This window comes from Coregonus clupeaformis, unplaced genomic scaffold (genome assembly GCF_020615455.1).
Source record: "Coregonus clupeaformis isolate EN_2021a unplaced genomic scaffold, ASM2061545v1 scaf0295, whole genome shotgun sequence".
NCBI classification, from domain to species: Eukaryota; Metazoa; Chordata; class Actinopteri; order Salmoniformes; family Salmonidae; genus Coregonus; species Coregonus clupeaformis.
Window position 1 is genome coordinate 419,631 of NW_025533750.1, and position 23,180 is coordinate 442,810.

At 49.9% G+C, this 23,180-nt stretch overlaps 1 protein-coding gene across 1 annotated transcript in view; it reads left to right on the plus strand.

Annotated features, from left to right (window-relative positions):
- LOC121534200 (mitochondrial import receptor subunit TOM70) overlaps window positions 1-23,180 on the plus strand; it is a 59,243-nt gene that overhangs the window by 20,441 nt on the left and 15,622 nt on the right. Inside the window, exons 5-10 of the mRNA XM_041840761.2 lie at window positions 2,487-2,635; window positions 7,757-7,964; window positions 10,511-10,645; window positions 12,656-12,763; window positions 15,302-15,418; window positions 15,573-15,670. Of these exons, the coding sequence (XP_041696695.1) occupies window positions 2,487-2,635; window positions 7,757-7,964; window positions 10,511-10,645; window positions 12,656-12,763; window positions 15,302-15,418; window positions 15,573-15,670 (815 nt within the window). The remainder of the gene's footprint in view (window positions 1-2,486; window positions 2,636-7,756; window positions 7,965-10,510; window positions 10,646-12,655; window positions 12,764-15,301; window positions 15,419-15,572; window positions 15,671-23,180) is intronic.

Here is a 23,180-nt window from a genome sequence, read left to right on the forward strand (position 1 = left end):
TTCTATTTGTATCATGATGAAGGTAAGACCCTACGCCTGTTCCCTAACAAAGCGGAGGGAGGGTAGGAAAGAGATGAAACGTGGGCTTGGGCTCGGTTTTAAAATATATCTTTTTTTACAGTGAGGGAAAAAAGTATTTGATCCCCTGCTGATTTTGTACATTTGCCCACTGACAAAGACATGATCAGTCTATAATTTTAATGGTAGGTTTATTTGAACAGTGAGAGACAGAATAACAACAACAAAATCCAGAAAAACGCATGTCAAAAATGTTATTAATTGATTTGCATTTTAATGAGGGAAATAAGTATTTGACCCCCTCTCAATCAGAAAGATTTCTGGCTCGCAGGTGTCTTTTATACAGGTAACGAGCTGAGATTAGGAGCACACTCTTAAAGGGAGTGCTCCTAATCTCAGTTTGTTACCTGTATAAAAGACACCTGTACACAGAAGCAATCAATCAATCAGATTCCAAACTCTCCACCATGGCCAAGACCAAAGAGCTCTCCAAGGATGTCAGGGACAAGATTGTAGACCTACACAAGGCTGAAATGGGCTACAAGACCATCGCCAAGCAGCTTGGTGAGAAGGTGACAACAGTTGGTGCGATTATTCGCCAATGGAAGAAACACAAAATAACTGTCAATCTCCCTCGGCCTGGGGCTCCATGCAAGATCTCACCTGGTGGAGTTGCAATGATCATGAGAACGGTGAGGAATCAGCCCAGAACTACACGGGAGGATCTTGTCAATGATCTCAAGGCAGCTGGGACCATAGTCACCAAGAAAACAATTGATAACACACTACGCCGTGAAGGACTGAAATCCTGCAGCGCCCACAAGGTCCCCCTGCTCAAGAAAGCACATATACAGGCCCGTCTGAAGTTTGCCAATGAATATCTGAATGATTCAGAGGAGAACTGGGTGAAAGTGTTGTGGTCAGATGAGACCAAAATGGAGCTCTTTGACATCAACTCAACTCGCCGTGTTTGGAGGAGGAGGAATGTTGCCTATGACCCCAAGAACACCATCCCCACCGTCAAACATGGAGGTGGAAACATGCTTTAGGGGTGTTTTTCTTTTAAGGGGACAGGACAACTTCACCGCATCAAGGGACGATGGACTGGGCCATGTACCGTCAAATCTTGGGTGAGAACCTCCTTCCCTCAGCCAGGGCATTGAAAATGGGTTGTGGATGGGTAGTCCAGCATGACAATGACCCAAAACACACGGCCAAGGCAACAAAGGAGTGGCTCAAGAAGAAGCACATTACGGTCCTGGAGTGGCCTAGCCAGTCTCCAGACCTTAATCCCATAGAAAATCTGTGGAGGGAGCTGAAGGTTCGAGTTGCCAAACGTCAGGCTCGAAACCTTAATGACTTGGAGAAGATCTGCAAAGAGGACTGTGACAAAATCCCTCCTGAGATGTGGGCAAACCTGGTGGCCAACTACAAGAAATGTCTGGTTTTGCCACCAAGTACTAAGTCATGTTTTGCAGAGGGGGTCAAATACTTATTTCCCTCATTAAACTGCAAATCAATTCATAACATTTTTCACATGCGTTTTTCTGGATTTTTGTTGTTGTTATTCTGTCTCTCACTGTTCAAATAAACCTACCATTAAAATTATAGACTGATCATTTCTTTGTCAGTGGGCAAACATACAAAATCAGCAGGGGATCAAATACTTTTTTCCCTCACTGTACATGACAGCGGTTCCACACGTTCCCGTGACACAAGTTGTGTGGAAATAATATTTGTTATATTTTATTCTGTTATAGTCTGTTATATTCTTACTATAAAATATGTGTGTTGACTGATCGGGTAGGTGTGTCCTGTCTGTTTAATGAACAAAATAACTAACTATTGATTTCATTTGGATGGTGCAGCAATGGCTGCATAGACCCTAACATAGGCCTTATTCAACTCAAAATATTATGTTCTAGTCTTTTGAAAATACATTTTATTAGTCTTTATAATATTTCTTGCCTAAATGAATTAATAATGGATTTGTTTTTGATGGTGTATATTCTCAATGGATTTATTAATCCATTGAGATCCTCTGTAGCTCAGCTGGTAGCTGGTCCTCTGTAGCTCAGCTGGTAGAGCACGGCGCTTGTAACGCCAAGGTAGTGGGTTCGATCCCCGGGACCACCCATACACAAAAAACGAATAATGTATGCACGCATGACTGTAAGTCGCTTTGGATAAAAGCGTCTGCTAAATGGCATATTATTATTATTATTATTATTATTATTATATTATTAAAATAGACACCCAACCACATCTGCATACTACTACTACCACTCATCCCCGGCAGGCCCACTGGAGGTATAAAAGATGGGCCTGTTTGTAAGGGGGTCATATAAACATTCCCCTATTCATTTTTTAAAATGCAAAATACCGTAAATACTTTGTAAAACCAGTACAAGTCTCACCCTCCCTCTTCTCGCTCTATTTCCATCTCTCCCTCTCTCTTCTCTCTCCAGAACCGTGACCCCCTGATGCCTTCTCCTCAGTTCATCAAGTCCTACTTCAGCTCCTTCACCGATGACATAATCAGCCAGCCTCTCCAGAAGGGCGAGAAGAAGGACGAGGACAAGGACAACGAGGGAGAGGCCGCAGAGGTCACAGAAAGGTCAGAAGTCACTGTGTGATGTCACTTTCTGTATGTTGGCTTTGGATGGAAAGGTCAGCCTAACTACTAGGGTCAATCTCTATCTGCCAGCCTAACTACTAGGCTCAATCTCTATCTGCCAGCCTAACTACTAGGGTCAATCTCTATCTGCCAGCCTAACTACTAGGCTCAATCTCTATCTGCCAGCCTAACTACTAGGGTCAATCTCTATCTGCCAGCCTAACTACTAGGCTCAATCTCTATCTGCCAGCCTAACTATTAGGGTCAATCTCTATCTGCCAGCCTAACTACTAGGGTCAATCTCTATCTGCCAGCCTAACTACTAGGGTCAATCTCTATCTGCCAGCCTAACTACTAGGGCTCAATCTCTATCTGCCAGCCTAACTACTAGGGTCAATCTATATCTGCCAGCCTAACTACTAGGGCTCAATCTCTATCTGCCAGCCTAACTACTAGGGCTCAATCTCTATCTGCCAGCCTAACTACTAGGGCTCAATCTCTATCTGCCAGCCTAACTACTAGGGCTCAATCTCTATCTGCCAGCCTAACTACTAGGGCTCAATCTCTATCTGCCAGCCTAACTACTAGGCTCAATCTCTATCTGCCAGCCTAACTACTAGGGTCAATCTCTATCTGCCAGCCTAACTACTAGGGCTCAATCTCTATCTGCCAGCCTAACTACTAGGGTCAATCTCTATCTGCCAGCCTAACTACTAGGGTCAATCTCTATCTGCCAGCCTAACTACTAGGGTCAATCTCTATCTGCCAGCCTAACTACTAGGGTCAATCTCTATCTGCCAGCCTAACTACTAGGGTCAATCTCTATCTGCCAGCCTAACTACTAGGGTCAATCTCTATCTGCTCGGCTGCTTCTCAACCGTATTGGAGGAGAAGGTCCACAGAACCTCCCCTCAGGCCTTCTTGTCCAATGGGGTTTGAGAAGAAGGCGAGAACAGAGGATACTAGGAATTGAGGAAAGATACATTTTGAAAGAGCCTAATATGTAGCCCATATCTCTCTGTCCCCCTGCTCTCCTGTCCCCCTGCTCTCCTGTCCCCCTGCTCTCCTGTCCCCCTGCTCTCCTGTCCCCCTGCTCTCCTGTCCCCCTGCTCTCCTGTCCCCCTGCTCTCCTGTCCCCCTGCTCTCCTGTCCCCCTGCTCTCCCTCTGTCCCCTGCTCTCCTGTCCCCCTGCTCTCCCTCTGTCCCCTGCTCTCCTGTCCCCCTGCTCTCCCTCTGTCCCCCTGCTCTCCTGTCCCCCTGCTCTCCTGTCCCCCTGCTCTCCCTCTGTCCCCCCTGCTCTCCTGTCCCCCTGCTCTCCTGTCCCTCTGTCCCCCCTGCTCTCCTGTCCCCCTGCTCTCCTGTCCCCCTGCTCTCCTGTCCCCCTGCTCTCCTGTCCCCCTGCTCTCCTGTCCCCCTGCTCTCCTGTCCCCCTGCTCTCCTGTCCCCCCTGCTCTCCTGTCCCCCTGCTCTCCTGTCCCCCTGCTCTCCTGTCCCCCTGCTCTCCTGTCCCCCTGCTCTCCTGTCCCCCTGCTCTCCTGTCCCCCTGCTCTCCTGTCCCCCTGCTCTCCTGTCCCTCTGTTCCCCTGCTCTCCTGTCCCCCTGCTCTCCTGTCCCCCTGCTCTCCTGTCCCCCTGCTCTCCTGTCCCCTGCTCTCCTGTCCCCTGCTCTCCTGTCCCCCTGCTCTCCTGTCCCCCTGCTCTCCTGTCCCCCTGCTCTCCTGTCCCCCTGCTCTCCTGTCCCTCTGTCCCCTGCTCTCCTGTCCCCCTGCTCTCCTGTCCCCCTGCTCTCCTGTCCCCCTGCTCTCCTGTCCCCCTGCTCTCCTGTCCCCCTGCTCTCCTGTCCCCCTGCTCTCCTGTCCCCCTGCTCTCCTGTCCCTCTGTCCCCCTGCTCTCCTGTCCCCCTGCTCTCCTGTCCCCCTGCTCTCCTGTCCCCCTGCTCTCCTGTCCCCCTGCTCTCCTGTCCCCCTGTCTCGCCCCCTGCTCTCCTGTCCCCCTGCTCTCCTGTCCCCCTGCTCTCCTGTCCCTCTGTCCCCCTGCTCTCCTGTCCCCCTGCTCTCCTGTCCCCCTGCTCTCCTGTCCCCCTGCTCTCCTGTCCCCCTGCTCTCCTGTCCCCCTGCTCTCTGTCCCCCTGCTCTCCTGTCCCCCTGCTCTCCTGTCCCCTGCTCTCCTGTCCCCCTGCTCTCCTGTCCCTCTGTCCCCCTGCTCTCCTGTCCCCTGCTCTCCTGTCCCCCTGCTCTCCTGTCCCCCTGCTCTCCTGTCCCCTGCTCTCCTGTCCCCCTGCTCTCCTGTCCCCCTGCTCTCCTGTCCCCCTGCTCTCCTGTCCCCCTGCTCTCCTGTCCCTCTGTCCCCCTGCTCTCCTGTCCCCCTGCTCTCCTGTCCCCCTGCTCTCCTGTCCCCCTGCTCTCCTGTCCCCCTGCTCTCCTGTCCCCCTGCTCTCCTGTCCCCCTGCTCTCCTGTCCCCCTGTCTCCTGTCCCCCTGCTCTCCTGTCCCCCTGCTCTCCTGTCCCCCTGCTCTCCTGTCCCCCTGCTCTCCTGTCCCCTGCTCTCCTGTCCCCCTGCTCTCCTGTCCCCTGCTCTCCTGTCCCCCTGCTCTCCTGTCCCCTGCTCTCCTGTCCCCCTGCTCTCCTGTCCCCCTGCTCTCCTGTCCCCCTGCTCTCCTGTCCCCCTGCTCTCCTGTCCCCCTGCTCTCCTGTCCCCTGCTCTCCTGTCCCCCTGCTCTCCTGTCCCCTCTGTCCCCCTGCTCTCCTGTCCCCCTGCTCTCCTGTCCCTCTGTCCCCCTGCTCTCCTGTCCCCCTGCTCTCCTGTCCCTCTGTCCCCCTGCCTCCTGCCCCCTGCTCTCCTGTCCCCCTGCTCTCCTGTCCCCCCTGCTCTCCTGTCCCCCTGCTCTCTGTCCCCCTGCTCTCCTGTCCCCCTGCTCTCCTGTCCCCCTGCTCTCCTGTCCCCTGCTCTCCTGTCCCTCTGCCCTGTCCCCCTGCTCTCCTGTCCCCCTGCTCTCCTGTCCCTCTGTCCCCCCTGCTCTCCTGTCCCCCTGCTCTCCTGTCCCCCCTGCTCTCCTGTCCCCCTGCTCTCCTGTCCCCCTGCTCTCCTGTCCCCCTGCTCTCCTGTCCCCCCTGCTCTCCTGTCCCCCTGCTCTCCTGTCCCCCTGCTCTCCTGTCCCCTGCTCTCCTGTCCCCCTGCTCTCCTGTCCCCCTGCTCTCCTGTCCCCCTGCTCTCCTGTCCCCCTGCTCTCCTGTCCCCCTGCTCTCCTGTCCCTCTGTCCCCCCTGCTCTCCTGTCCCCCTGCTCTCCTGTCCCCCTGCTCTCCTGTCCCTCTGTCCCCCTGATCTCCTGTCCCCCTGCTCTCCTGTCCCCTCTGTCCCCCTGCTCTCCTGTCCCCCTGCTCTCCTGTCCCCCTGCTCTCCTGTCCCCCTGCTCTCCTGTCCCCCTGTCCCCCTGCTCTCCTGTCCCCCTGCTCTCCTGTCCCCCTGCTCTCCTGTCCCTCTGTCCCCCTGCTCTCCTGTCCCCCCTGCTCTCCTGTCCCCCTGCTCTCCTGTCCCCCTGCTCTCCTGTCCCTCTGTCCCCCTGCTCTCCTGTCCCCTGCTCTCCTGTCCCCCTGCTCTCCTGTCCCTCTGTCCCCCTGCTCTCCTGTCCCCCTGCTCTCCTGTCCCCCCTGCTCTCCTGTCCCTCTGTCCCCCTGCTCTCCTGTCCCCCTGCTCTCCTGTCCCCCTGCTCTCCTGTCCCCCTGCTCTCCTGTCCCCCTGCTCTCCTGTCCCTCTGTCCCCCTGCTCTCCTGTCCCCCCTGCTCTCCTGTCCCCCTGCTCTCCTGTCCCCCTGCTCTCCTGTCCCCCCTGCTCTCCTGTCCCCCTGCTCTCCTGTCCCCCTGCTCTCCTGTCCCCCTGCTCTCCTGTCCCCCTGCTCTCCTGTCCCCCTGCTCTCCTGTCCCCCTGCTCTCCTGTCTCCCCTGCTCTCCTGTCCCCCTGCTCTCCTGTCCCCCTGCTCTCCTGTCCCCCTGCTCTCCTGTCCCCCTGCTCTCCTGTCCCCCTGCTCTCCTGTCCCTCTGTCCCCCTGCTCTCCTGTCCCTCTGTCCCCCCTGCTCTCCTGCCCCCTGCTCTCCTGTCCCCCTGCTCTCCTGTCCCCCCTGCTCTCCTGTCCCTCTGTCCCCCCTGCTCTCCTGTCCCCCTGCTCTCCTGTCCCCCTGCTCTCCTGTCCCCTCTGTCCCCCTGCTCTCCTGTCCCCCTGCTCTCCTGTCCCCCTGCTCTCCTGTCCGTCTGTCCCCCTGCTCTCCTGTCCCTATGTCCATAGCCCTGGTTATCTGAAGGCCGACCAGTACATTAACCCTATCCCTCTGTGTGTAGTTCTGGTTACCTGGCCGACCCACATTAACCCTATCCCTCTGTGTGTAGTTCTGGTTTCTGAAGGCCAAGCAGTACATTAACCCTATCCCTCTGTGTGTAGCTCTGGTTATCTTAAGGCCAACCAGTACATTAACCCTATCCCTCTGTGTGTAGCTCTGGTTACCTGAAGGCCAACCAGTACATTAACCCTATCCCTCTGTGTGTAGCTCTGGTTATCTTAAGGCCAACCAGTACATTAACCCTATCCCTCTGTGTGTAGCTCTGGTTATCTTAAGGCCAACCAGTACATTAACCCTAAAGCTCTGTGTGTAGTTCTGGTTACCTGAAGGCCAACCAGTACATTAACCCTATCCCTCTGTGTGTAGTTCTGGTTACCTGAAGGCCAAGCAGTACATTAACCCTATCCCTCTGTGTGTAGTTCTGGTTATCTGAAGGCCAACCAGTACATTAACCCTATCCCTCTGTGTGTAGTTCTGGTTATCTGAAGGCCAACCAGTACATTAACCCTATCCCTCTGTGTGTAGTTCTGGTTACCTGAAGGCCAAGCAGTACATGAACCCTATCCCTCTGTGTGTAGTTCTGGTTACCTGAAGGCCAACCAGTACATTAACCCTATCCCTCTGTGTGTAGTTCTGGTTATCTGAAGGCCAAGCAGTACATTAACCCTATCCCTCTGTGTGTAGTTCTGGTTATCTGAAGGCCAAGCAGTACATTAACCCTATCCCTCTGTGTGTAGTTCTGGTTACCTGTAGGCCAACCAGTACATTAACCCTATCCCTCTGTGTGTAGTTCTGGTTACCTGAAGGCCAAGCAGTACATGGAGGAGGAGAACTATGATAAGATTATCAGTGAGTGCACTAAGGAGGTGGAGTCTGGGGGCCGGTACACTGCTGAGGCCCTGTTGCTACGGGCAACCTTCTACCTCCTGATTGGCAACGCCACCGGTGCCCAGCCAGACCTGGACCGGGTCATTAACATGGAGGACGCCAACGTCAAGGTAGTGTGTTTCAAGGTCAAGGTAGTTTTATTTGTCACATGCACAAGTACAGAGAAATACTAGCCCTACCCAACAGTGCAGTATTTAATATCAAAATAGTATAACTACACTGAACAAAAACATAAACGCAACATGCAACAATTTCAAAGATTTTACTGAGTTACAGTTCTTATAAGGAAATCAGTCAATTGAAATGAATTCATTAGGATCTAATCTATGAATTTCACATGACTTGGAATACAGATATGTATCTGTCGGTCAAAGATACAGTGGGGAAAAAAAGTATTTAGTCAGCCACCAATTGTGCAAGTTCTCCCACTTAAAAAGATGAGAGAGCCCTGTAATTGTCATCATAGGTACACGTCAACTATGACAGACAAAATGAGAAGAAAAAAAATCCAGAAAATCCCATTGTAGGATTTTTAATGAATTTATTTGCAAATTATGGTGGAAAATAAGTATTTGGTCACCTACAAACAAGCAAGATTTCTGGCTCTCACAGACCTGTAACTTCTTCTTTAAGAGGCTCCTCTGTCCTCCACTCGTTACCTGTATTAATGGCACCTGTTTGAACTTGTTATCAGTATAAAAGACACCTGTCCACAACCTCAAACAGTCACACTCCAAACTCCACTATGGCCAAGACCAAAGAGCTGTCAAAGGACACCAGAAACAAAATTGTAGACCTGCACCAGGCTGGGAAGACTGAATCTGCAATAGGTAAGCAGCTTGGTTTGAAGAAATCGAACTGTGGGAGCAATTATTAGGAAATGGAAGACATACAAGACCACTGATAATCTCCCTCGATCTGGGGCTCCACGCAAGATCTCACCCCGTGGGGTCGAAATGATCACAAGAACGGTGAGCAAAAATCCCAGAACCACACGGGGGGACCTAGTGAATGGCCTGTAGAGAGCTGGGACCAAAGTAACAAAGCCTACCATCAGTAACACACTACACCGCCAGGGACTCAAATCCTGCAGTGCCAGACGTGTCCAGGCCCGTCTGAAGTTTGCTAGAGTGCATTTGGATGATCCAGAAGAGGATTGGGAGAATGTCATATGGTCAGATGAAACCAAAATAGAACATTTTGGTAAAAACTCAACTCGTCGTGTTTGGAGGACAAAGAATGCTGAGTTGCATCCAAAGAACACCATTCCTACTGTGAAGCATGGGGGTGGAAACATCATGCTTTGGGGCTGTTTTTCTGCAAAGGGACCAGGATGACTGATCCGTGTAAAGGAAAGAATGAATGGGGCCATGTATCGTGAGATTTTGAGTGAAAACCTCCTTCCATCAGCAAGGGCATTGAAGATGAAACGTGGCTGGGTCTTTCAGCATGACAATGATCCCAAACACACCGCCCGGGCAACGAAGGAGTGGCTTTGTAAGAAACATTTCAAGGTCCTGGAGTGGCCTAGCCAGTCTCCAGATCTCAACCCCATAGAAAATCTTTGGAGGGAGTTGAAAGTCTGTGTTGCCCAGCGACAGCCCCTAAACATCACTGCTCTAGAGGAGATCTGCATGGAGGAATGGGCCAAAATACCAGCAACAGTGTGTGAAAACCTTGTGAAGACTTACAGAAAACGTTTGACCTGTGTCATTGCCAACAAAGGGTATATAACAAGGTATTGAGAAACTTTTGTTATTGACCAAATACTTATTTTCCACCATAATTTGCAAATAAATTCATTAAAAATCCTACAATGTGATTTTCTGGATTTTTTTTTTTCTCATTTTGTCTGTCATAGTTGACGTGTACCTATGATGAAAATTACAGGCCTCTCTCATCTTTTTAAGTGGGAGAACTTGCACAATTGGTGGCTGACTAAATACTTTTTTCCCCCACTGTATCTTAAAAATAAAGGTAGGGGCGTGGATCAGAAAACCAGTCAGTATCTGGTGTGACTAGTTTGAGAAACAGACGCCTCACAGGTCCTCAACTGGCAGCTTAATTAAATAGTACCCGCAAAACACCAGTCTCAACGTCAACAGTGAAGAGGCGACTCCGGGATGCTGACCTTCTAGGCAGAGTTGCAAAGAAAAAGCCATATCTCAGACTGGCCTATAAAATGAAAAGATTAAGATGGGCAGTCTGAGATATGGCTTTTTCTTTGCAACTCTGCCTAGAAGGTCAGCATCTGGGTTGTTGCCCTCCTACGGCCTCCTCCACGGACATGTCTAAGTGACCCCAAACTTTTGAACGGTAGTGAACTGCTCTCCATACTGAGATGGGCTGTCTGTCCCCACCCTGAGCGTTGATTCATCATGCAGAGGCCGTAGAGAAGACAGATTTAGACATTGCATATAATTTTAACCAGCTGTTCAGATAAAGCATTTATTGTAATTTACCTGTTTCTTGCAGTTATTTATCCCAGGAAAAAGGAGTGGTTTTGGGCGGTAAATCTGGGTAACCGGGTTCCTGCCATTCAACCCTAAACAGCTCCAGTAATACCAGGTAGATGTACTGTATGTGATAACAGATCTTCTCTGTCCTGTCTCTGTCCTGTCTCTGTCTCTGTCCTGTCTCTGTCTCTGTCCTGTAGCTGAGGGCCAATGCTCTGATCAAGCGTGGCAGCATGTACATGCAGCAGCAGCAGCCTATGATGTCAACGCAGGACTTCAACATGGCCGCTGAGATCGACACGCGCAACGCAGACGTCTACCACCACCGGGGACAGGTACGGATGTCTCTATCAATATCCATTATGGCTGTGCCCAAATGGTTCCCTATTCCCTACATGGTGTACTACCCCACATGGCTCTGGTTAAAAGTAGGACACTCTACAGTGCCTTGTAAGGTATTCATCCCCCTTGGCGTTTTTCCTATTTTGTTGCATTCCAACCTGTAATTTAAATGGATTTTTATTTGGATTTCATGTAATGGACTCACCAATAGTCCAAATAGGTGAAGTGAAATGAAAAAAATATTTTTTTTCAAAAAATGCTACAAAATAAATAACAGAGAAGTGGTGCGTGCATATGTATTCACCCCTTTACTATGAAGCCCCTAAATAAGATCTGGTGCAACCAATTACCTTCAGAAGTCACATAATTAGTTAGATTGCACACAGGTGGACTTTATTTAAGTGTCACATGATCTCAGTATATATACAACTGTTCTGAAAGGCCCCAGAGTCTGCAACACCACTAAGCAAGGGGCACCACCAAGCAAGCGGCACCATGAAGACCAAGGAGCTCTCCAAATAGGTCAGGGACAAAGTTGTGCAGAAGTACAGATCAGGGTTGGGTTATAAAAAAATATCCAAAACTTTGAACATCCCACAGAGCACCATTAAATCCATTATTAAAAAATTGAAAGAATATGGCACCACAACAAACCTGCCAAGAGAGGGCCGCCCACCAAAACTCATGGACCAGGCAAGGAGGGCATTAATCAGAGAGGCAACAAAGAGGCCAAAGATAACCCTGAAGGAGCTGCAAAGCTCCACAGCGGAGATGGGAGTATCTGTCCATAGGACCACTTTAAGCCGTACACTCCACAGAGCTGGGCTTTACGGAAGAGTGGCCAGAAAAAAGCTATTGCTTAAAGAAAAAAATAAGCAAACACGATTGGTGTTCGTCAAAAGGCATGTGGGAGACTCCCCAAACATATGGAAGAAGGTACTCTGGTCAGATGAGACTAAAATTGAGCTTTTTGGCCATCAAGGAAAACGCTATGTCTGGCGCAAACCCAACACCTCTCATCACCCCGAGAACACCATCACCACAGTGAAGCATGGTGGTGGCAGCATCATGCTGTGGGGATGTTTTTCATCGGCAGGGACTGGGAAACTGGTCAGAATTGAAGGAATGATGGATGGCGCTAAATACAGGGAAATTCTTGAGGGAAACCTGTTTCAGTCTTCCAGAGATTTGAGACTGGGACGTAGGTTCACCTTCCAGCAGGACAATGACCCTAAGCATACTGCTAAAGCAACACTCGAGTGGTTTAAGGGGAAACATTTAAATGTCTTGAAATGGCCTAGTCAAAGCCCATACCTCAATCCAATTGAGAATCTGTGGTATGACTTAAAGATTGCTGTACACCAGCGGAACCCATCCAACTTGAAGGAGCTGGAGCAGTTTGCCTAAATAATAATAATAATAATAATAATAATATGCCATTTAGCAGACGCTTTTATCCAAAGCGACTTATAGTCATGTGCGCATACATTTTTACGTATGGGTGTTCCCGGGGATCGAACCCACTACCCTGGCGTTACAAGCGCCGTGCTCTACCAGCTGAGCTACAGAGAAGAATGGGCCAAAATCCCAGTGGCTAGATGTGCCAAGCTTATAGAGACATACCCCAAGAGACTTGCAGCTGTAATTGCTGCAAAAGGTGGCTCTACAAAGTATTGACTTTGGAGGAGGGTGAATAGTTATGCAAGTTTTCTGTTTTTTTGTCTTATTTCTTGTTTGTTTCACACAAACATATTTTGCATCTTCAAAGTGGTAGGCATGTTGTGTGAATCAAATGATACAAACCCCCCAAAAATAAATTTTTATTGCAGGTTGTAAGGCAACAAAATAGGAAAAATGCCAAGGGGGGTGATTACTTTCACAAGCCACTGTAAATAGAGAAAAGGGTGCCATTTGGGACTCTTGTCTATGTTGCTATCAGAAGGTTACATTAAGTCACATGTCATTACCCTAACAGACTGAACCGTTTCCTGTTTCCCCTTCAGTTGAAGATCCTTCTGGACCAGGTGGAGGAGGCTGTGGGAGACTTTGATGAGTGCATCCTGCTCAGACCTGACTCTGCTCTGGCACAGGCTCAGAAATGCTTTGCCCTGGTGAGTTAGGATCAGGAGACACCACTCTACACAGTGTTTTACGAGGGTCAGAGCTCACCAATATGTTATTTAGTCAACTGTTATGCTGATAGATGCATGTTTCTATCAGTTCATCTGACCTCTAGGGTTAGTGTACTTTTGGGATGTGTTATTGTTGTTAAGGTTAAACCTAGAGTCTGTCTCTCGTGTCCTCAGTACAGACAGTCTGTGTGTCTCTCGTGTCCTCAGTACAAACAGTCTGTTTGTCTCTCGTGTCCTCAGTACAGTCAGTCTGTCTCTTGTGTCCTCGGTACAGACAGTCTGTGTCATGTCCTCGGTACAGACTGTCAGTTTGTCTCTTGTGGCCTCAGTACAGACAGTCTGTCTCTTGTGGCCTCAGTACAGACAGTCTGTCTCTTGTGGCCTCAGTACAGACAGTCTGTCTCTTGTGGCCTCAGTACAGACATTCTGTGTGTCTCTTGTGTCCTCAGTACAAACAGTCTGTCTCTTGTGGCCTCAGTACAGACAGTCTGTCTCTTGTGGCCTCAGTAAAGACAGTCTGTCTCTTGTGGCCTCAGTACAGACATTCTGTGTGTCTCTTGTGGCCTCAGTACAGACATTCTGTCTGTCTCTTGTGGCCTCAGTACTACCTTACAATACACAAAATAGGCTTCTAATTGACACATTGGTGTTTTTGACTCAACTGTCTGAAGTTGGAGTTGAGCCAATCAGAGAGCTTGGGCTAGGTGTAAGAATCTCTGCTCCGGCCTGCCCCGCCCCCGATAGTCCTAGCACTGTTCCTCCTTCCAGCTGGATGGCAGCTCTCCACTTCGTCTGTTGATGCCTCTGATGTGTGAGGAAAAAGCGTAGGGAAAATGGAGAACCAAATGTTTGCCAAATACATTTTCCAAAATGTTATGTTAGTCAAGCACATAACCACTATTTTGTAGTTTGATCTCCCCAACGGTGTTAGGCGTGCGCGCATTTACATTTTAGTCATTTAGCAGACGCTCTTATCCAGAGCGACTTACAGTTAGTGAGTGCATAAATTTTTCATACTGGCCCCCCGTGGGAATCGAACCCACAACCATGCTCTACCAACTGAGCTACAAGGAGTTCAGTGCTTGGATGGAAACCGACATGGCAGAGAGCTGTTCCCCCAATACCTTCCTACACAGAGCGTTATATCAGACTGTTGGAGATGAGCAGGCCTTTGTTAATGAATCAGTTGTGGGTCTGTTCTCTTCAGACAGCTGGAGGTCAACAGAAGGCTGCTAATGATGTCATAATAGTCAGGTAACCAATGACAACGAGGCATGTTGAATGAATGGTAGTCTCCCCGTACAACATGAGCAAGAAGCCAGTTTAGGTTTTCACTAGACACCTAATAATTAGAATAATCATTGTGAAAGTGTCATTGAGACCACCAACTTCATTTAGGATCTAACACAAGACTACTGTGCTGGCTACATTGTTTGATATCGTTTAAGACTAGGTTTCAGGAAATGGCAGTTACAGGGTTTTTTTTAATGCTAAATTCTCCAACTTCCCGACCTACATGTACATATTACCTCAACTACCTCAACTAACATGTGCTCAGCACATTGACTCGGTGCCGGTACCCCCTGTATATAGCCTCCCTACTGTTATTTCCCATTGACTCTGTACCGGTACCCCCTGTATATAGCCTCCCTACTGTTATTTCCCATTGACTCTGTACCGGTACCCCCTGTATATAGCCTCCCTACTGTTATTTTACTGCTGCTCTTTAATTATTTGTTATTTATAAAAAAATAAAAATAAATGTACTCCATTTTTTACTTAACACTTCTTCTAAAAACTGCATTGTTGGTTAAGGACTTGTAAGTAAGCATTTCACTGTAAGGTCTACACCTGTTGTATTCGGCGCATGTGACAAATACAATTTGATTTGATTAGTCACCTGTCTGCCGTATTTAACCCAACCCCTCTGAATCCGAGAGGTGCGGGGGGGCTGCCTTAATCCACGTCCACGTCATCAGCGGCTTGGGAGTAGCGGTTGGGGGTTAACTGCCTTGCTCTAGTGAAGAACGGCTGGTTATTCCACCTTGCCGGTTCGGTGATTCGAACCAGCAACGTTTCGGTTACTGGCCCATCGCTCTTAACCGCTAGGCTACCTGCATGGAGCATAGCTCTCTAAGGTTGGTGCAGTATGGAGCATAGCTCTCTAAGGTTGGTGCAGTATGGAGCATAGCTCTCTAAGTTGGTGCAGTATGGAGCATAGCTCTCTAAGGTTGGTGCAGTATGGAGCATAGCTCTCTAAGGTTGGTGCAGTATGGAGCATAGCTCTCTAAGGTTGGTGCAGTATGGAGCATAGCTCTCTAAGGTTGGTGCAGTATGGAGCATAGCTCTCTAAGGTTGGTGCAGTATGGAGCATAGCTCTCTAAGTTGGTGCAGTATGGAGCATAGCTCTCTAAGGTTGGTGCAGTATGGAGCATAGCTCTCTAAGGTTGGTGAAGTATGGAGCATACTAAATGTGATTATAGTTTAACCAGCTAGTCTGTGTGTCCTCCCCCCCAGTACAGACAGGCGTACACTGGCAACAGCCAGTCCCAGGTGCAGACGGCCATGGACGGCTTTGAGGACGTCATCAGGAGATTCCCTAAGTGTGCCGAGGGATACGCTCTGTACGCTCAGGTAAACATCACGTCTCACACACGTACTGCAAGTCTCGCCTGTCCTGCACACTATCGTAACCTGACGTCTCGCCTGGAGTATGACTGGTTGTCTCAAAACTAACTCTAGTATGTGAATCACCCTGAAATATTTCTCCTGTGTGTCTGTTATTCAGGCGTTGACTGACCAGCAGCAGTTTGGCAAGGCAGATCAGATGTACAACAAGTGCATTGACCTGGAGCCAGACAACGCTACAACATACGTCCACAAGGGGTGAGTTAGTCTCACAACGCTACAACATACGTCCACAAGGGGTGAGTTAGCCAGACAACGCTACAACATACGTCCACAAGGGGTGAGTTAGCCAGACAACGTTACAACATACGTCCACAAGGGGTGAGTTAGCCAGACAACGTTACAACATACGTCCACAAGGGGTGAGTTAGCCAGACAACGCCACAACATACGTCCACAAGGGGTGAGTTAGTCTGACAACGTTACAACATACGTCCACAAGGGGTGAGTTAGTCTCACAACGCTACAACATACGTCCACAAGGGGTGAGTTAGCCAGACAACGCTACAACATACGTCCACAAGGGGTGAGTTAGTCTCACAACGCTACAACATACGTCCACAAGGGGTGAGTTAGCCAGACAACGCTACAACATACGTCCACAAGGGGTGAGTTAGCCAGACAACGCTACAACATACGTCCACAAGGGGTGAGTTAGCCAGACAACGCTACAACATACGTCCACAAGGGGTGAGTTAGCCAGACAACGCTACAACATACGTCCACAAGGGGTGAGTTAGCCAGACAACGCCACAACATACGTCCACAAGGGGTGAGTTAGCCAGACAACGCTACAACATACGTCCACAAGGGGTGAGTTAGCCAGACAACGCTACAACATACGTCCACAAGGGGTGAGTTAGCCAGACAACGCTACAACATACGTCCACAAGGGGTGAGTTAGTCCAGACAACGCTACAACATACGTCCACAAGGGGTGAGTTAGCCAGACAACGCTACAACATACGTCCACAAGGGGTGAGTTAGCCAGACAACGCTACAACATACGTCCACAAGGGGTGAGTTAGCCAGACAACGCTACAACATACGTCCACAAGGGGTGAGTTAGTCTCACAACGCTACAACATACGTCCACAAGGGGTGAGTTAGTCAGACAACGCTACAACATACGTCCACAAGGGGGTGAGTTAGTCCTGACAACGCTACAACATACGTCCACAAGGGGTGAGTTAGCCAGACAACGCTACAACATACGTCCACAAGGGGTGAGTTAGCCAGACAACGCTACAACATACGTCCACAAGGGGTGAGTTAGCCAGACAACGCTACAACATACGTCCACAAGGGGTGAGTTAGCCAGACAACGCTACAACATACGTCCACAAGGGGTGAGTTAGCCAGACAACGCTACAACATACGTCCACAAGGGGTGAGTTAGTCTCACAACGCTACAACATACGTCCACAAGGGGTGAGTTAGTCTCACAACGCTACAACATACGTCCACAAGGGGTGAGTTAGCCAGACAACGCTACAACATACGTCCACAAGGGGTGAGTTAGCCAGACAATGCTACAACATACGTCCACAAGGGGTGAGTTAGTCCAGACAACGCTACAACATACGTCCACAAGGGGTGAGTTAGCCAGACAACGCTACAACATACGTCCACAAGGGGTGAGTTAGCCAGACAACGCTACAACATACGTCCACAAGGGGTGAGTTAGCCAGACAACGCTACAACATACGTCCACAAGGGGTGAGTTAGTCTGACAACGCTACAACATACGTCCACAAGGGGTGAGTTAGCCAGACAACGCTACAACATACGTCCCACAAGGGGTGAGTTAGCCAGACAACGCTACAACATACGTCCACAAGGGGTGAGTTAGCTCACAACGCTACAACATACGTCCACAAGGGGTGAGTTAGCCAGACAACGCTACAACATACGTCCACAAGGGGTGAGTTAGTCTCGACAACGTTACAACATACGTCCACAAGGGGTGAGTTAGTCTCAGACAACGCTACAACATACGTCCACAAGGGGTGAGTTAGCCAGACAACGCTACAACATACGTCCACAAGGGGTGAGTTAGCCAGACAACGCTACAACATACGTCCACAAGGGGTGAGTTAGTCAGACAACGCTTACAACATACGTCCACAAGGGGTGAGTTAGCCACACAACGCTACAACATACGTCCACAAGGGGTGAGTTAGCCAGACAACGCTTACAACATACGTCCACAAGGGGTGAGTTAGCCAGACAACGCTACAACATACGTCCACAAGGGGTGAGTTAGTCTCGACAACGCTACAACATACGTCCACAAGGGGTGAGTTAGCTCAGACAACGCTACAACATACGTCCACAAGGGGTGAGTTAGTCTCACAACGCTACAACATACGTCCACAAGGGGTGAGTTAGTCTGACAACGCTACAACATACGTCCCACAAGGGGGTGAGTTAGCCAGACAACGCTACAACATACGTCCACAAGGGGTGAGTTAGCCAGACAACGCTACAACATACGTCCACAAGGGGTGAGTTAGCCAGACAACGCTACAACATACGTCCACAAGGGGTGAGTTAGCCAGACAACGCTACAACATACGTCCACAAGGGGTGAGTTAGCCAGACAACGCTACAACATACGTCCACAAGGGGTGAGTTAGTCTCACAACGCTACAACATACGTCCACAAGGGGTGAGTTAGCCAGACAACGCTACAACATACGTCCACAAGGGGTGAGTTAGTCTGACAACGCTACAACATACGTCCACAAGGGGTGAGTTAGCCAGACAACGCTACAACATACGTCCACAATGGGTGAGTTAGCCAGACAACGCTACAACATACGTCCACAAGGGGTGAGTTAGTCTGACAACGCTACAACATACGTCCACAAGGGGTGAGTTAGCCAGACAACGTTACAACATACGTCCACAAGGGGTGAGTTAGCCAGACAACGCTACAACATACGTCCACAAGGGGTGAGTTAGCCAGACAACGCTACAACATACGTCCACAAGGGGTGAGTTAGTCTCTACAACGCTACAACATACGTCCACAAGGGGTGAGTTAGCCAGACAACGCTACAACATACGTCCACAAGGGGTGAGTTAGCCAGACAACGCTACAACATACGTCCACAAGGGGTGAGTTAGCCAGACAACGCTACAACATACGTCCACAAGGGGTGAGTTAGCCAGACAACGCTACAACATACGTCCACAAGGGGTGAGTTAGCCAGACAACGCTACAACATACGTCCACAAGGGGTGAGTTAGTCTCACAACGCTACAACATACGTCCACAAGGGGTGAGTTAGCCAGACAACGCTACAACATACGTCCACAAGGGGGTGAGTTAGTCTCACAACGCTACAACATACGTCCACAAGGGGTGAGTTAGCCTGACAACGCTACAACATACGTCCACAAGGGGGTGAGTTAGCCAGACAACGCTACAACATACGTCCACAAGGGGTGAGTTAGTCTCACAACGCTACAACATACGTCCACAAGGGGTGAGTTAGTCTCACAACGCTACAACATACGTCCACAAGGGGTGAGTTAGCCAGACAACGCTACAACATACGTCCACAAGGGGTGAGTTAGCCAGACAACGCTACAACATACGTCCACAAGGGGTGAGTTAGTCTCACAACGCTACAACATACGTCCACAAGGGGTGAGTTAGCCAGACAACGCTACAACATACGTCCACAAGGGGTGAGTTAGTCTCACAACGCTACAACATACGTCCACAAGGGGTGAGTTAGTCTCACAACGCTACAACATACGTCCACAAGGGGTGAGTTAGCCAGACAACGCTACAACATACGTCCACAAGGGGTGAGTTAGTCTCACAACGCTACAACATACGTCCACAAGGGGTGAGTTAGCCAGACAACGCTACAACATACGTCCACAAGGGGTGAGTTAGCCAGACAACGCTACAACATACGTCCACAAGGGGTGAGTTAGCCAGACAACGTTACAACATACGTCCACAAGGGGTGAGTTAGCCAGACAACGCTACAACATACGTCCACAAGGGGTGAGTTAGTCTCACAACGCTACAACATACGTCCACAAGGGGTGAGTTAGTCTGACAACGTTACAACATACGTCCACAAGGGGTGAGTTAGCCAGACAACGCTACAACATACGTCCACAAGGGGTGAGTTAGTCTCGACAACGCTACAACATACGTCCACAAGGGGTGAGTTAGCCAGACAACGCTACAACATACGTCCACAAGGGGTGAGTTAGCCAGACAACGCTACAACATACGTCCACAAGGGGTGAGTTAGCCTGACAACGCTACAACATACGTCCACAAGGGGTGAGTTAGTCAGACAACGCTACAACATACGTCCACAAGGGGTGAGTTAGCCAGACAACGCTACAACATACGTCCACAAGGGGTGAGTTAGCCAGACAACGCTACAACATACGTCCACAAGGGGTGAGTTAGTCTCACAACGCTACAACATACGTCCACAAGGGGTGAGTTAGCCAGACAACGCTACAACATACGTCCACAAGGGGTGAGTTAGCCAGACAACGCTACAACATACGTCCACAAGGGGGTGAGTTAGCCAGACAACGCTACAACATACGTCCACAAGGGGTGAGTTAGCCAGACAACGCTACAACATACGTCCACAAGGGGTGAGTTAGCCAGACAACGCTACAACATACGTCCACAAGGGGTGAGTTAGCCAGACAACGCTACAACATACGTCCACAAGGGGGTGAGTTAGCCAGACAACGCTACAACATACGTCCACAAGGGGTGAGTTAGTCTCACAACGCTACAACATACGTCCACAAGGGGTGAGTTAGCCAGACAACGCTACAACATACGTCCACAAGGGGTGAGTTAGTCCGACAACGCTACAACATACGTCCACAAGGGGTGAGTTAGCCAGACAACGCTACAACATACGTCCACAAGGGGTGAGTTAGCCAGACAACGCTACAACATACGTCCACAAGGGGTGAGTTAGCCAGACAACGCTACAACATACGTCCACAAGGGGTGAGTTAGCCAGACAACGCTACAACATACGTCCACAAGGGGTGAGTTAGCCAGACAACGCTACAACATACGTCCACAAGGGGTGAGTTAGCCAGACAACGCTACAACATACGTCCACAAGGGGTGAGTTAGTCTCACAACGTTACAACATACGTCCACAAGGGGTGAGTTAGCCAGACAACGCTACAACATACGTCCACAAGGGGTGAGTTAGTCTGACAACGCTACAACATACGTCCACAAGGGGTGAGTTAGCCAGACAACGCTACAACATACGTCCACAAGGGGTGAGTTAGCCAGACAACGCTACAACATACGTCCACAAGGGGTGAGTTAGTCTGACAACGCTACAACATACGTCCACAAGGGGTGAGTTAGCCAGACAACGCTACAACATACGTCCACAAGGGGTGAGTTAGCCAGACAACGCTACAACATACGTCCACAAGGGGTGAGTTAGCCTGACAACGCTACAACATACGTCCACAAGGGGTGAGTTAGCCTGACAACGCTACAACATACGTCCACAAGGGGTGAGTTAGCCAGACAACGTTACAACATACGTCCACAAGGGGTGAGTTAGCCAGACAACGCTACAACATACGTCCACAAGGGGTGAGTTAGCCAGACAACGCTACAACATACGTCCACAAGGGGTGAGTTAGCCAGACAACGCTACAACATACGTCCACAAGGGGTGAGTTAGCCAGACAACGCTACAACATACGTCCACAAGGGGTGAGTTAGCCAGACAACGCTACAACATACGTCCACAAGGGGTGAGTTAGCCAGACAACGCTACAACATACGTCCACAAGGGGTGAGTTAGCCAGACAACGCTACAACATACGTCCACAAGGGGTGAGTTAGTCTCACAACGCTACAACATACGTCCACAAGGGGTGAGTTAGCCAGACAACGCTACAACATACGTCCACAAGGGGTGAGTTAGTCTCACAACGCTACAACATACGTCCACAAGGGGTGAGTTAGTCTGACAACGCCACAACATACGTCCACAAGGGGTGAGTTAGCCAGACAACGCTACAACATACGTCCACAAGGGGTGAGTTAGTCTCACAACGCTACAACATACGTCCACAAGGGGTGAGTTAGTCTCACAACGCTACAACATACGTCCACAAGGGGTGAGTTAGCCAGACAACGCTACAACATACGTCCACAAGGGGTGAGTTAGCCAGACAACGCTACAACATACGTCCACAAGGGGTGAGTTAGTTTCTGACAACGCTACAACATACGTCCACAAGGGGTGAGTTAGCCAGACAACGCTACAACATACGTCCACAAGGGGTGAGTTAGTCTCACAACGCTACAACATACGTCCACAAGGGGTGAGTTAGTCTCACAACGCTACAACATACGTCCACAAGGGGTGAGTTAGCCAGACAACGCTACAACATACGTCCACAAGGGGGTGAGTTAGTCTCGACAACGCTACAACATACGTCCACAAGGGGTGAGTTAGCCAGACAACGCTACAACATACGTCCACAAGGGGTGAGTTAGCCAGACAACGCTACAACATACGTCCACAAGGGGTGAGTTAGCCTGACAACGCTACAACATACGTCCACAAGGGGTGAGTTAGCCAGACAACGCTACAACATACGTCCACAAGGGGTGAGTTAGTCTCACAACGCTACAACATACGTCCACAAGGGGTGAGTTAGCCAGACAACGCTACAACATACGTCCACAAGGGGGGTGAGTTAGCCAGACAACGCTACAACATACGTCCACAAGGGGTGAGTTAGCCAGACAACGCTACAACATACGTCCACAAGGGGTGAGTTAGTCTCACAACGCTACAACATACGTCCACAAGGGGTGAGTTAGCCAGACAACGCTACAACATACGTCCACAAGGGGTGAGTTAGCCAGACAACGCTACAACATACGTCCACAAGGGGTGAGTTAGCCAGACAACGCTACAACATACGTCCACAAGGGGGTGAGTTAGCCAGACAACGCTACAACATACGTCCACAAGGGGTGAGTTAGCCAGACAACGCTACAACATACGTCCACAAGGGGTGAGTTAGCCAGACAACGCTACAACATACGTCCACAAGGGGTGAGTTAGTCTGACAACGCTACAACATACGTCCACAAGGGGTGAGTTAGCCAGACAACGCTACAACATACGTCCACAAGGGGTGAGTTAGCCAGACAACGCTACAACATACGTCCACAAGGGGTGAGTTAGTCTCACAACGTTACAACATACGTCCACAAGGGGTGAGTTAGCCAGACAACGCTACAACATACGTCCACAAGGGGTGAGTTAGCCTGACAACGCTACAACATACGTCCACAAGGGGTGAGTTAGCCAGACAACGCTACAACATACGTCCACAAGGGGTGAGTTAGCCAGACAACGCTACAACATACGTCCACAAGGGGTGAGTTAGCCAGACAACGCTACAACATACGTCCACAAGGGGTGAGTTAGTCTCACAACGCTACAACATACGTCCACAAGGGGTGAGTTAGCCAGACAACGCTACAACATACGTCCACAAGGGGTGAGTTAGTCTCACAACGCTACAACATACGTCCACAAGGGGTGAGTTAGCCAGACAACGCTACAACATACGTCCACAAGGGGTGAGTTAGCCAGACAACGCTACAACATACGTCCACAAGGGGTGAGTTAGTCTCTACAACGCT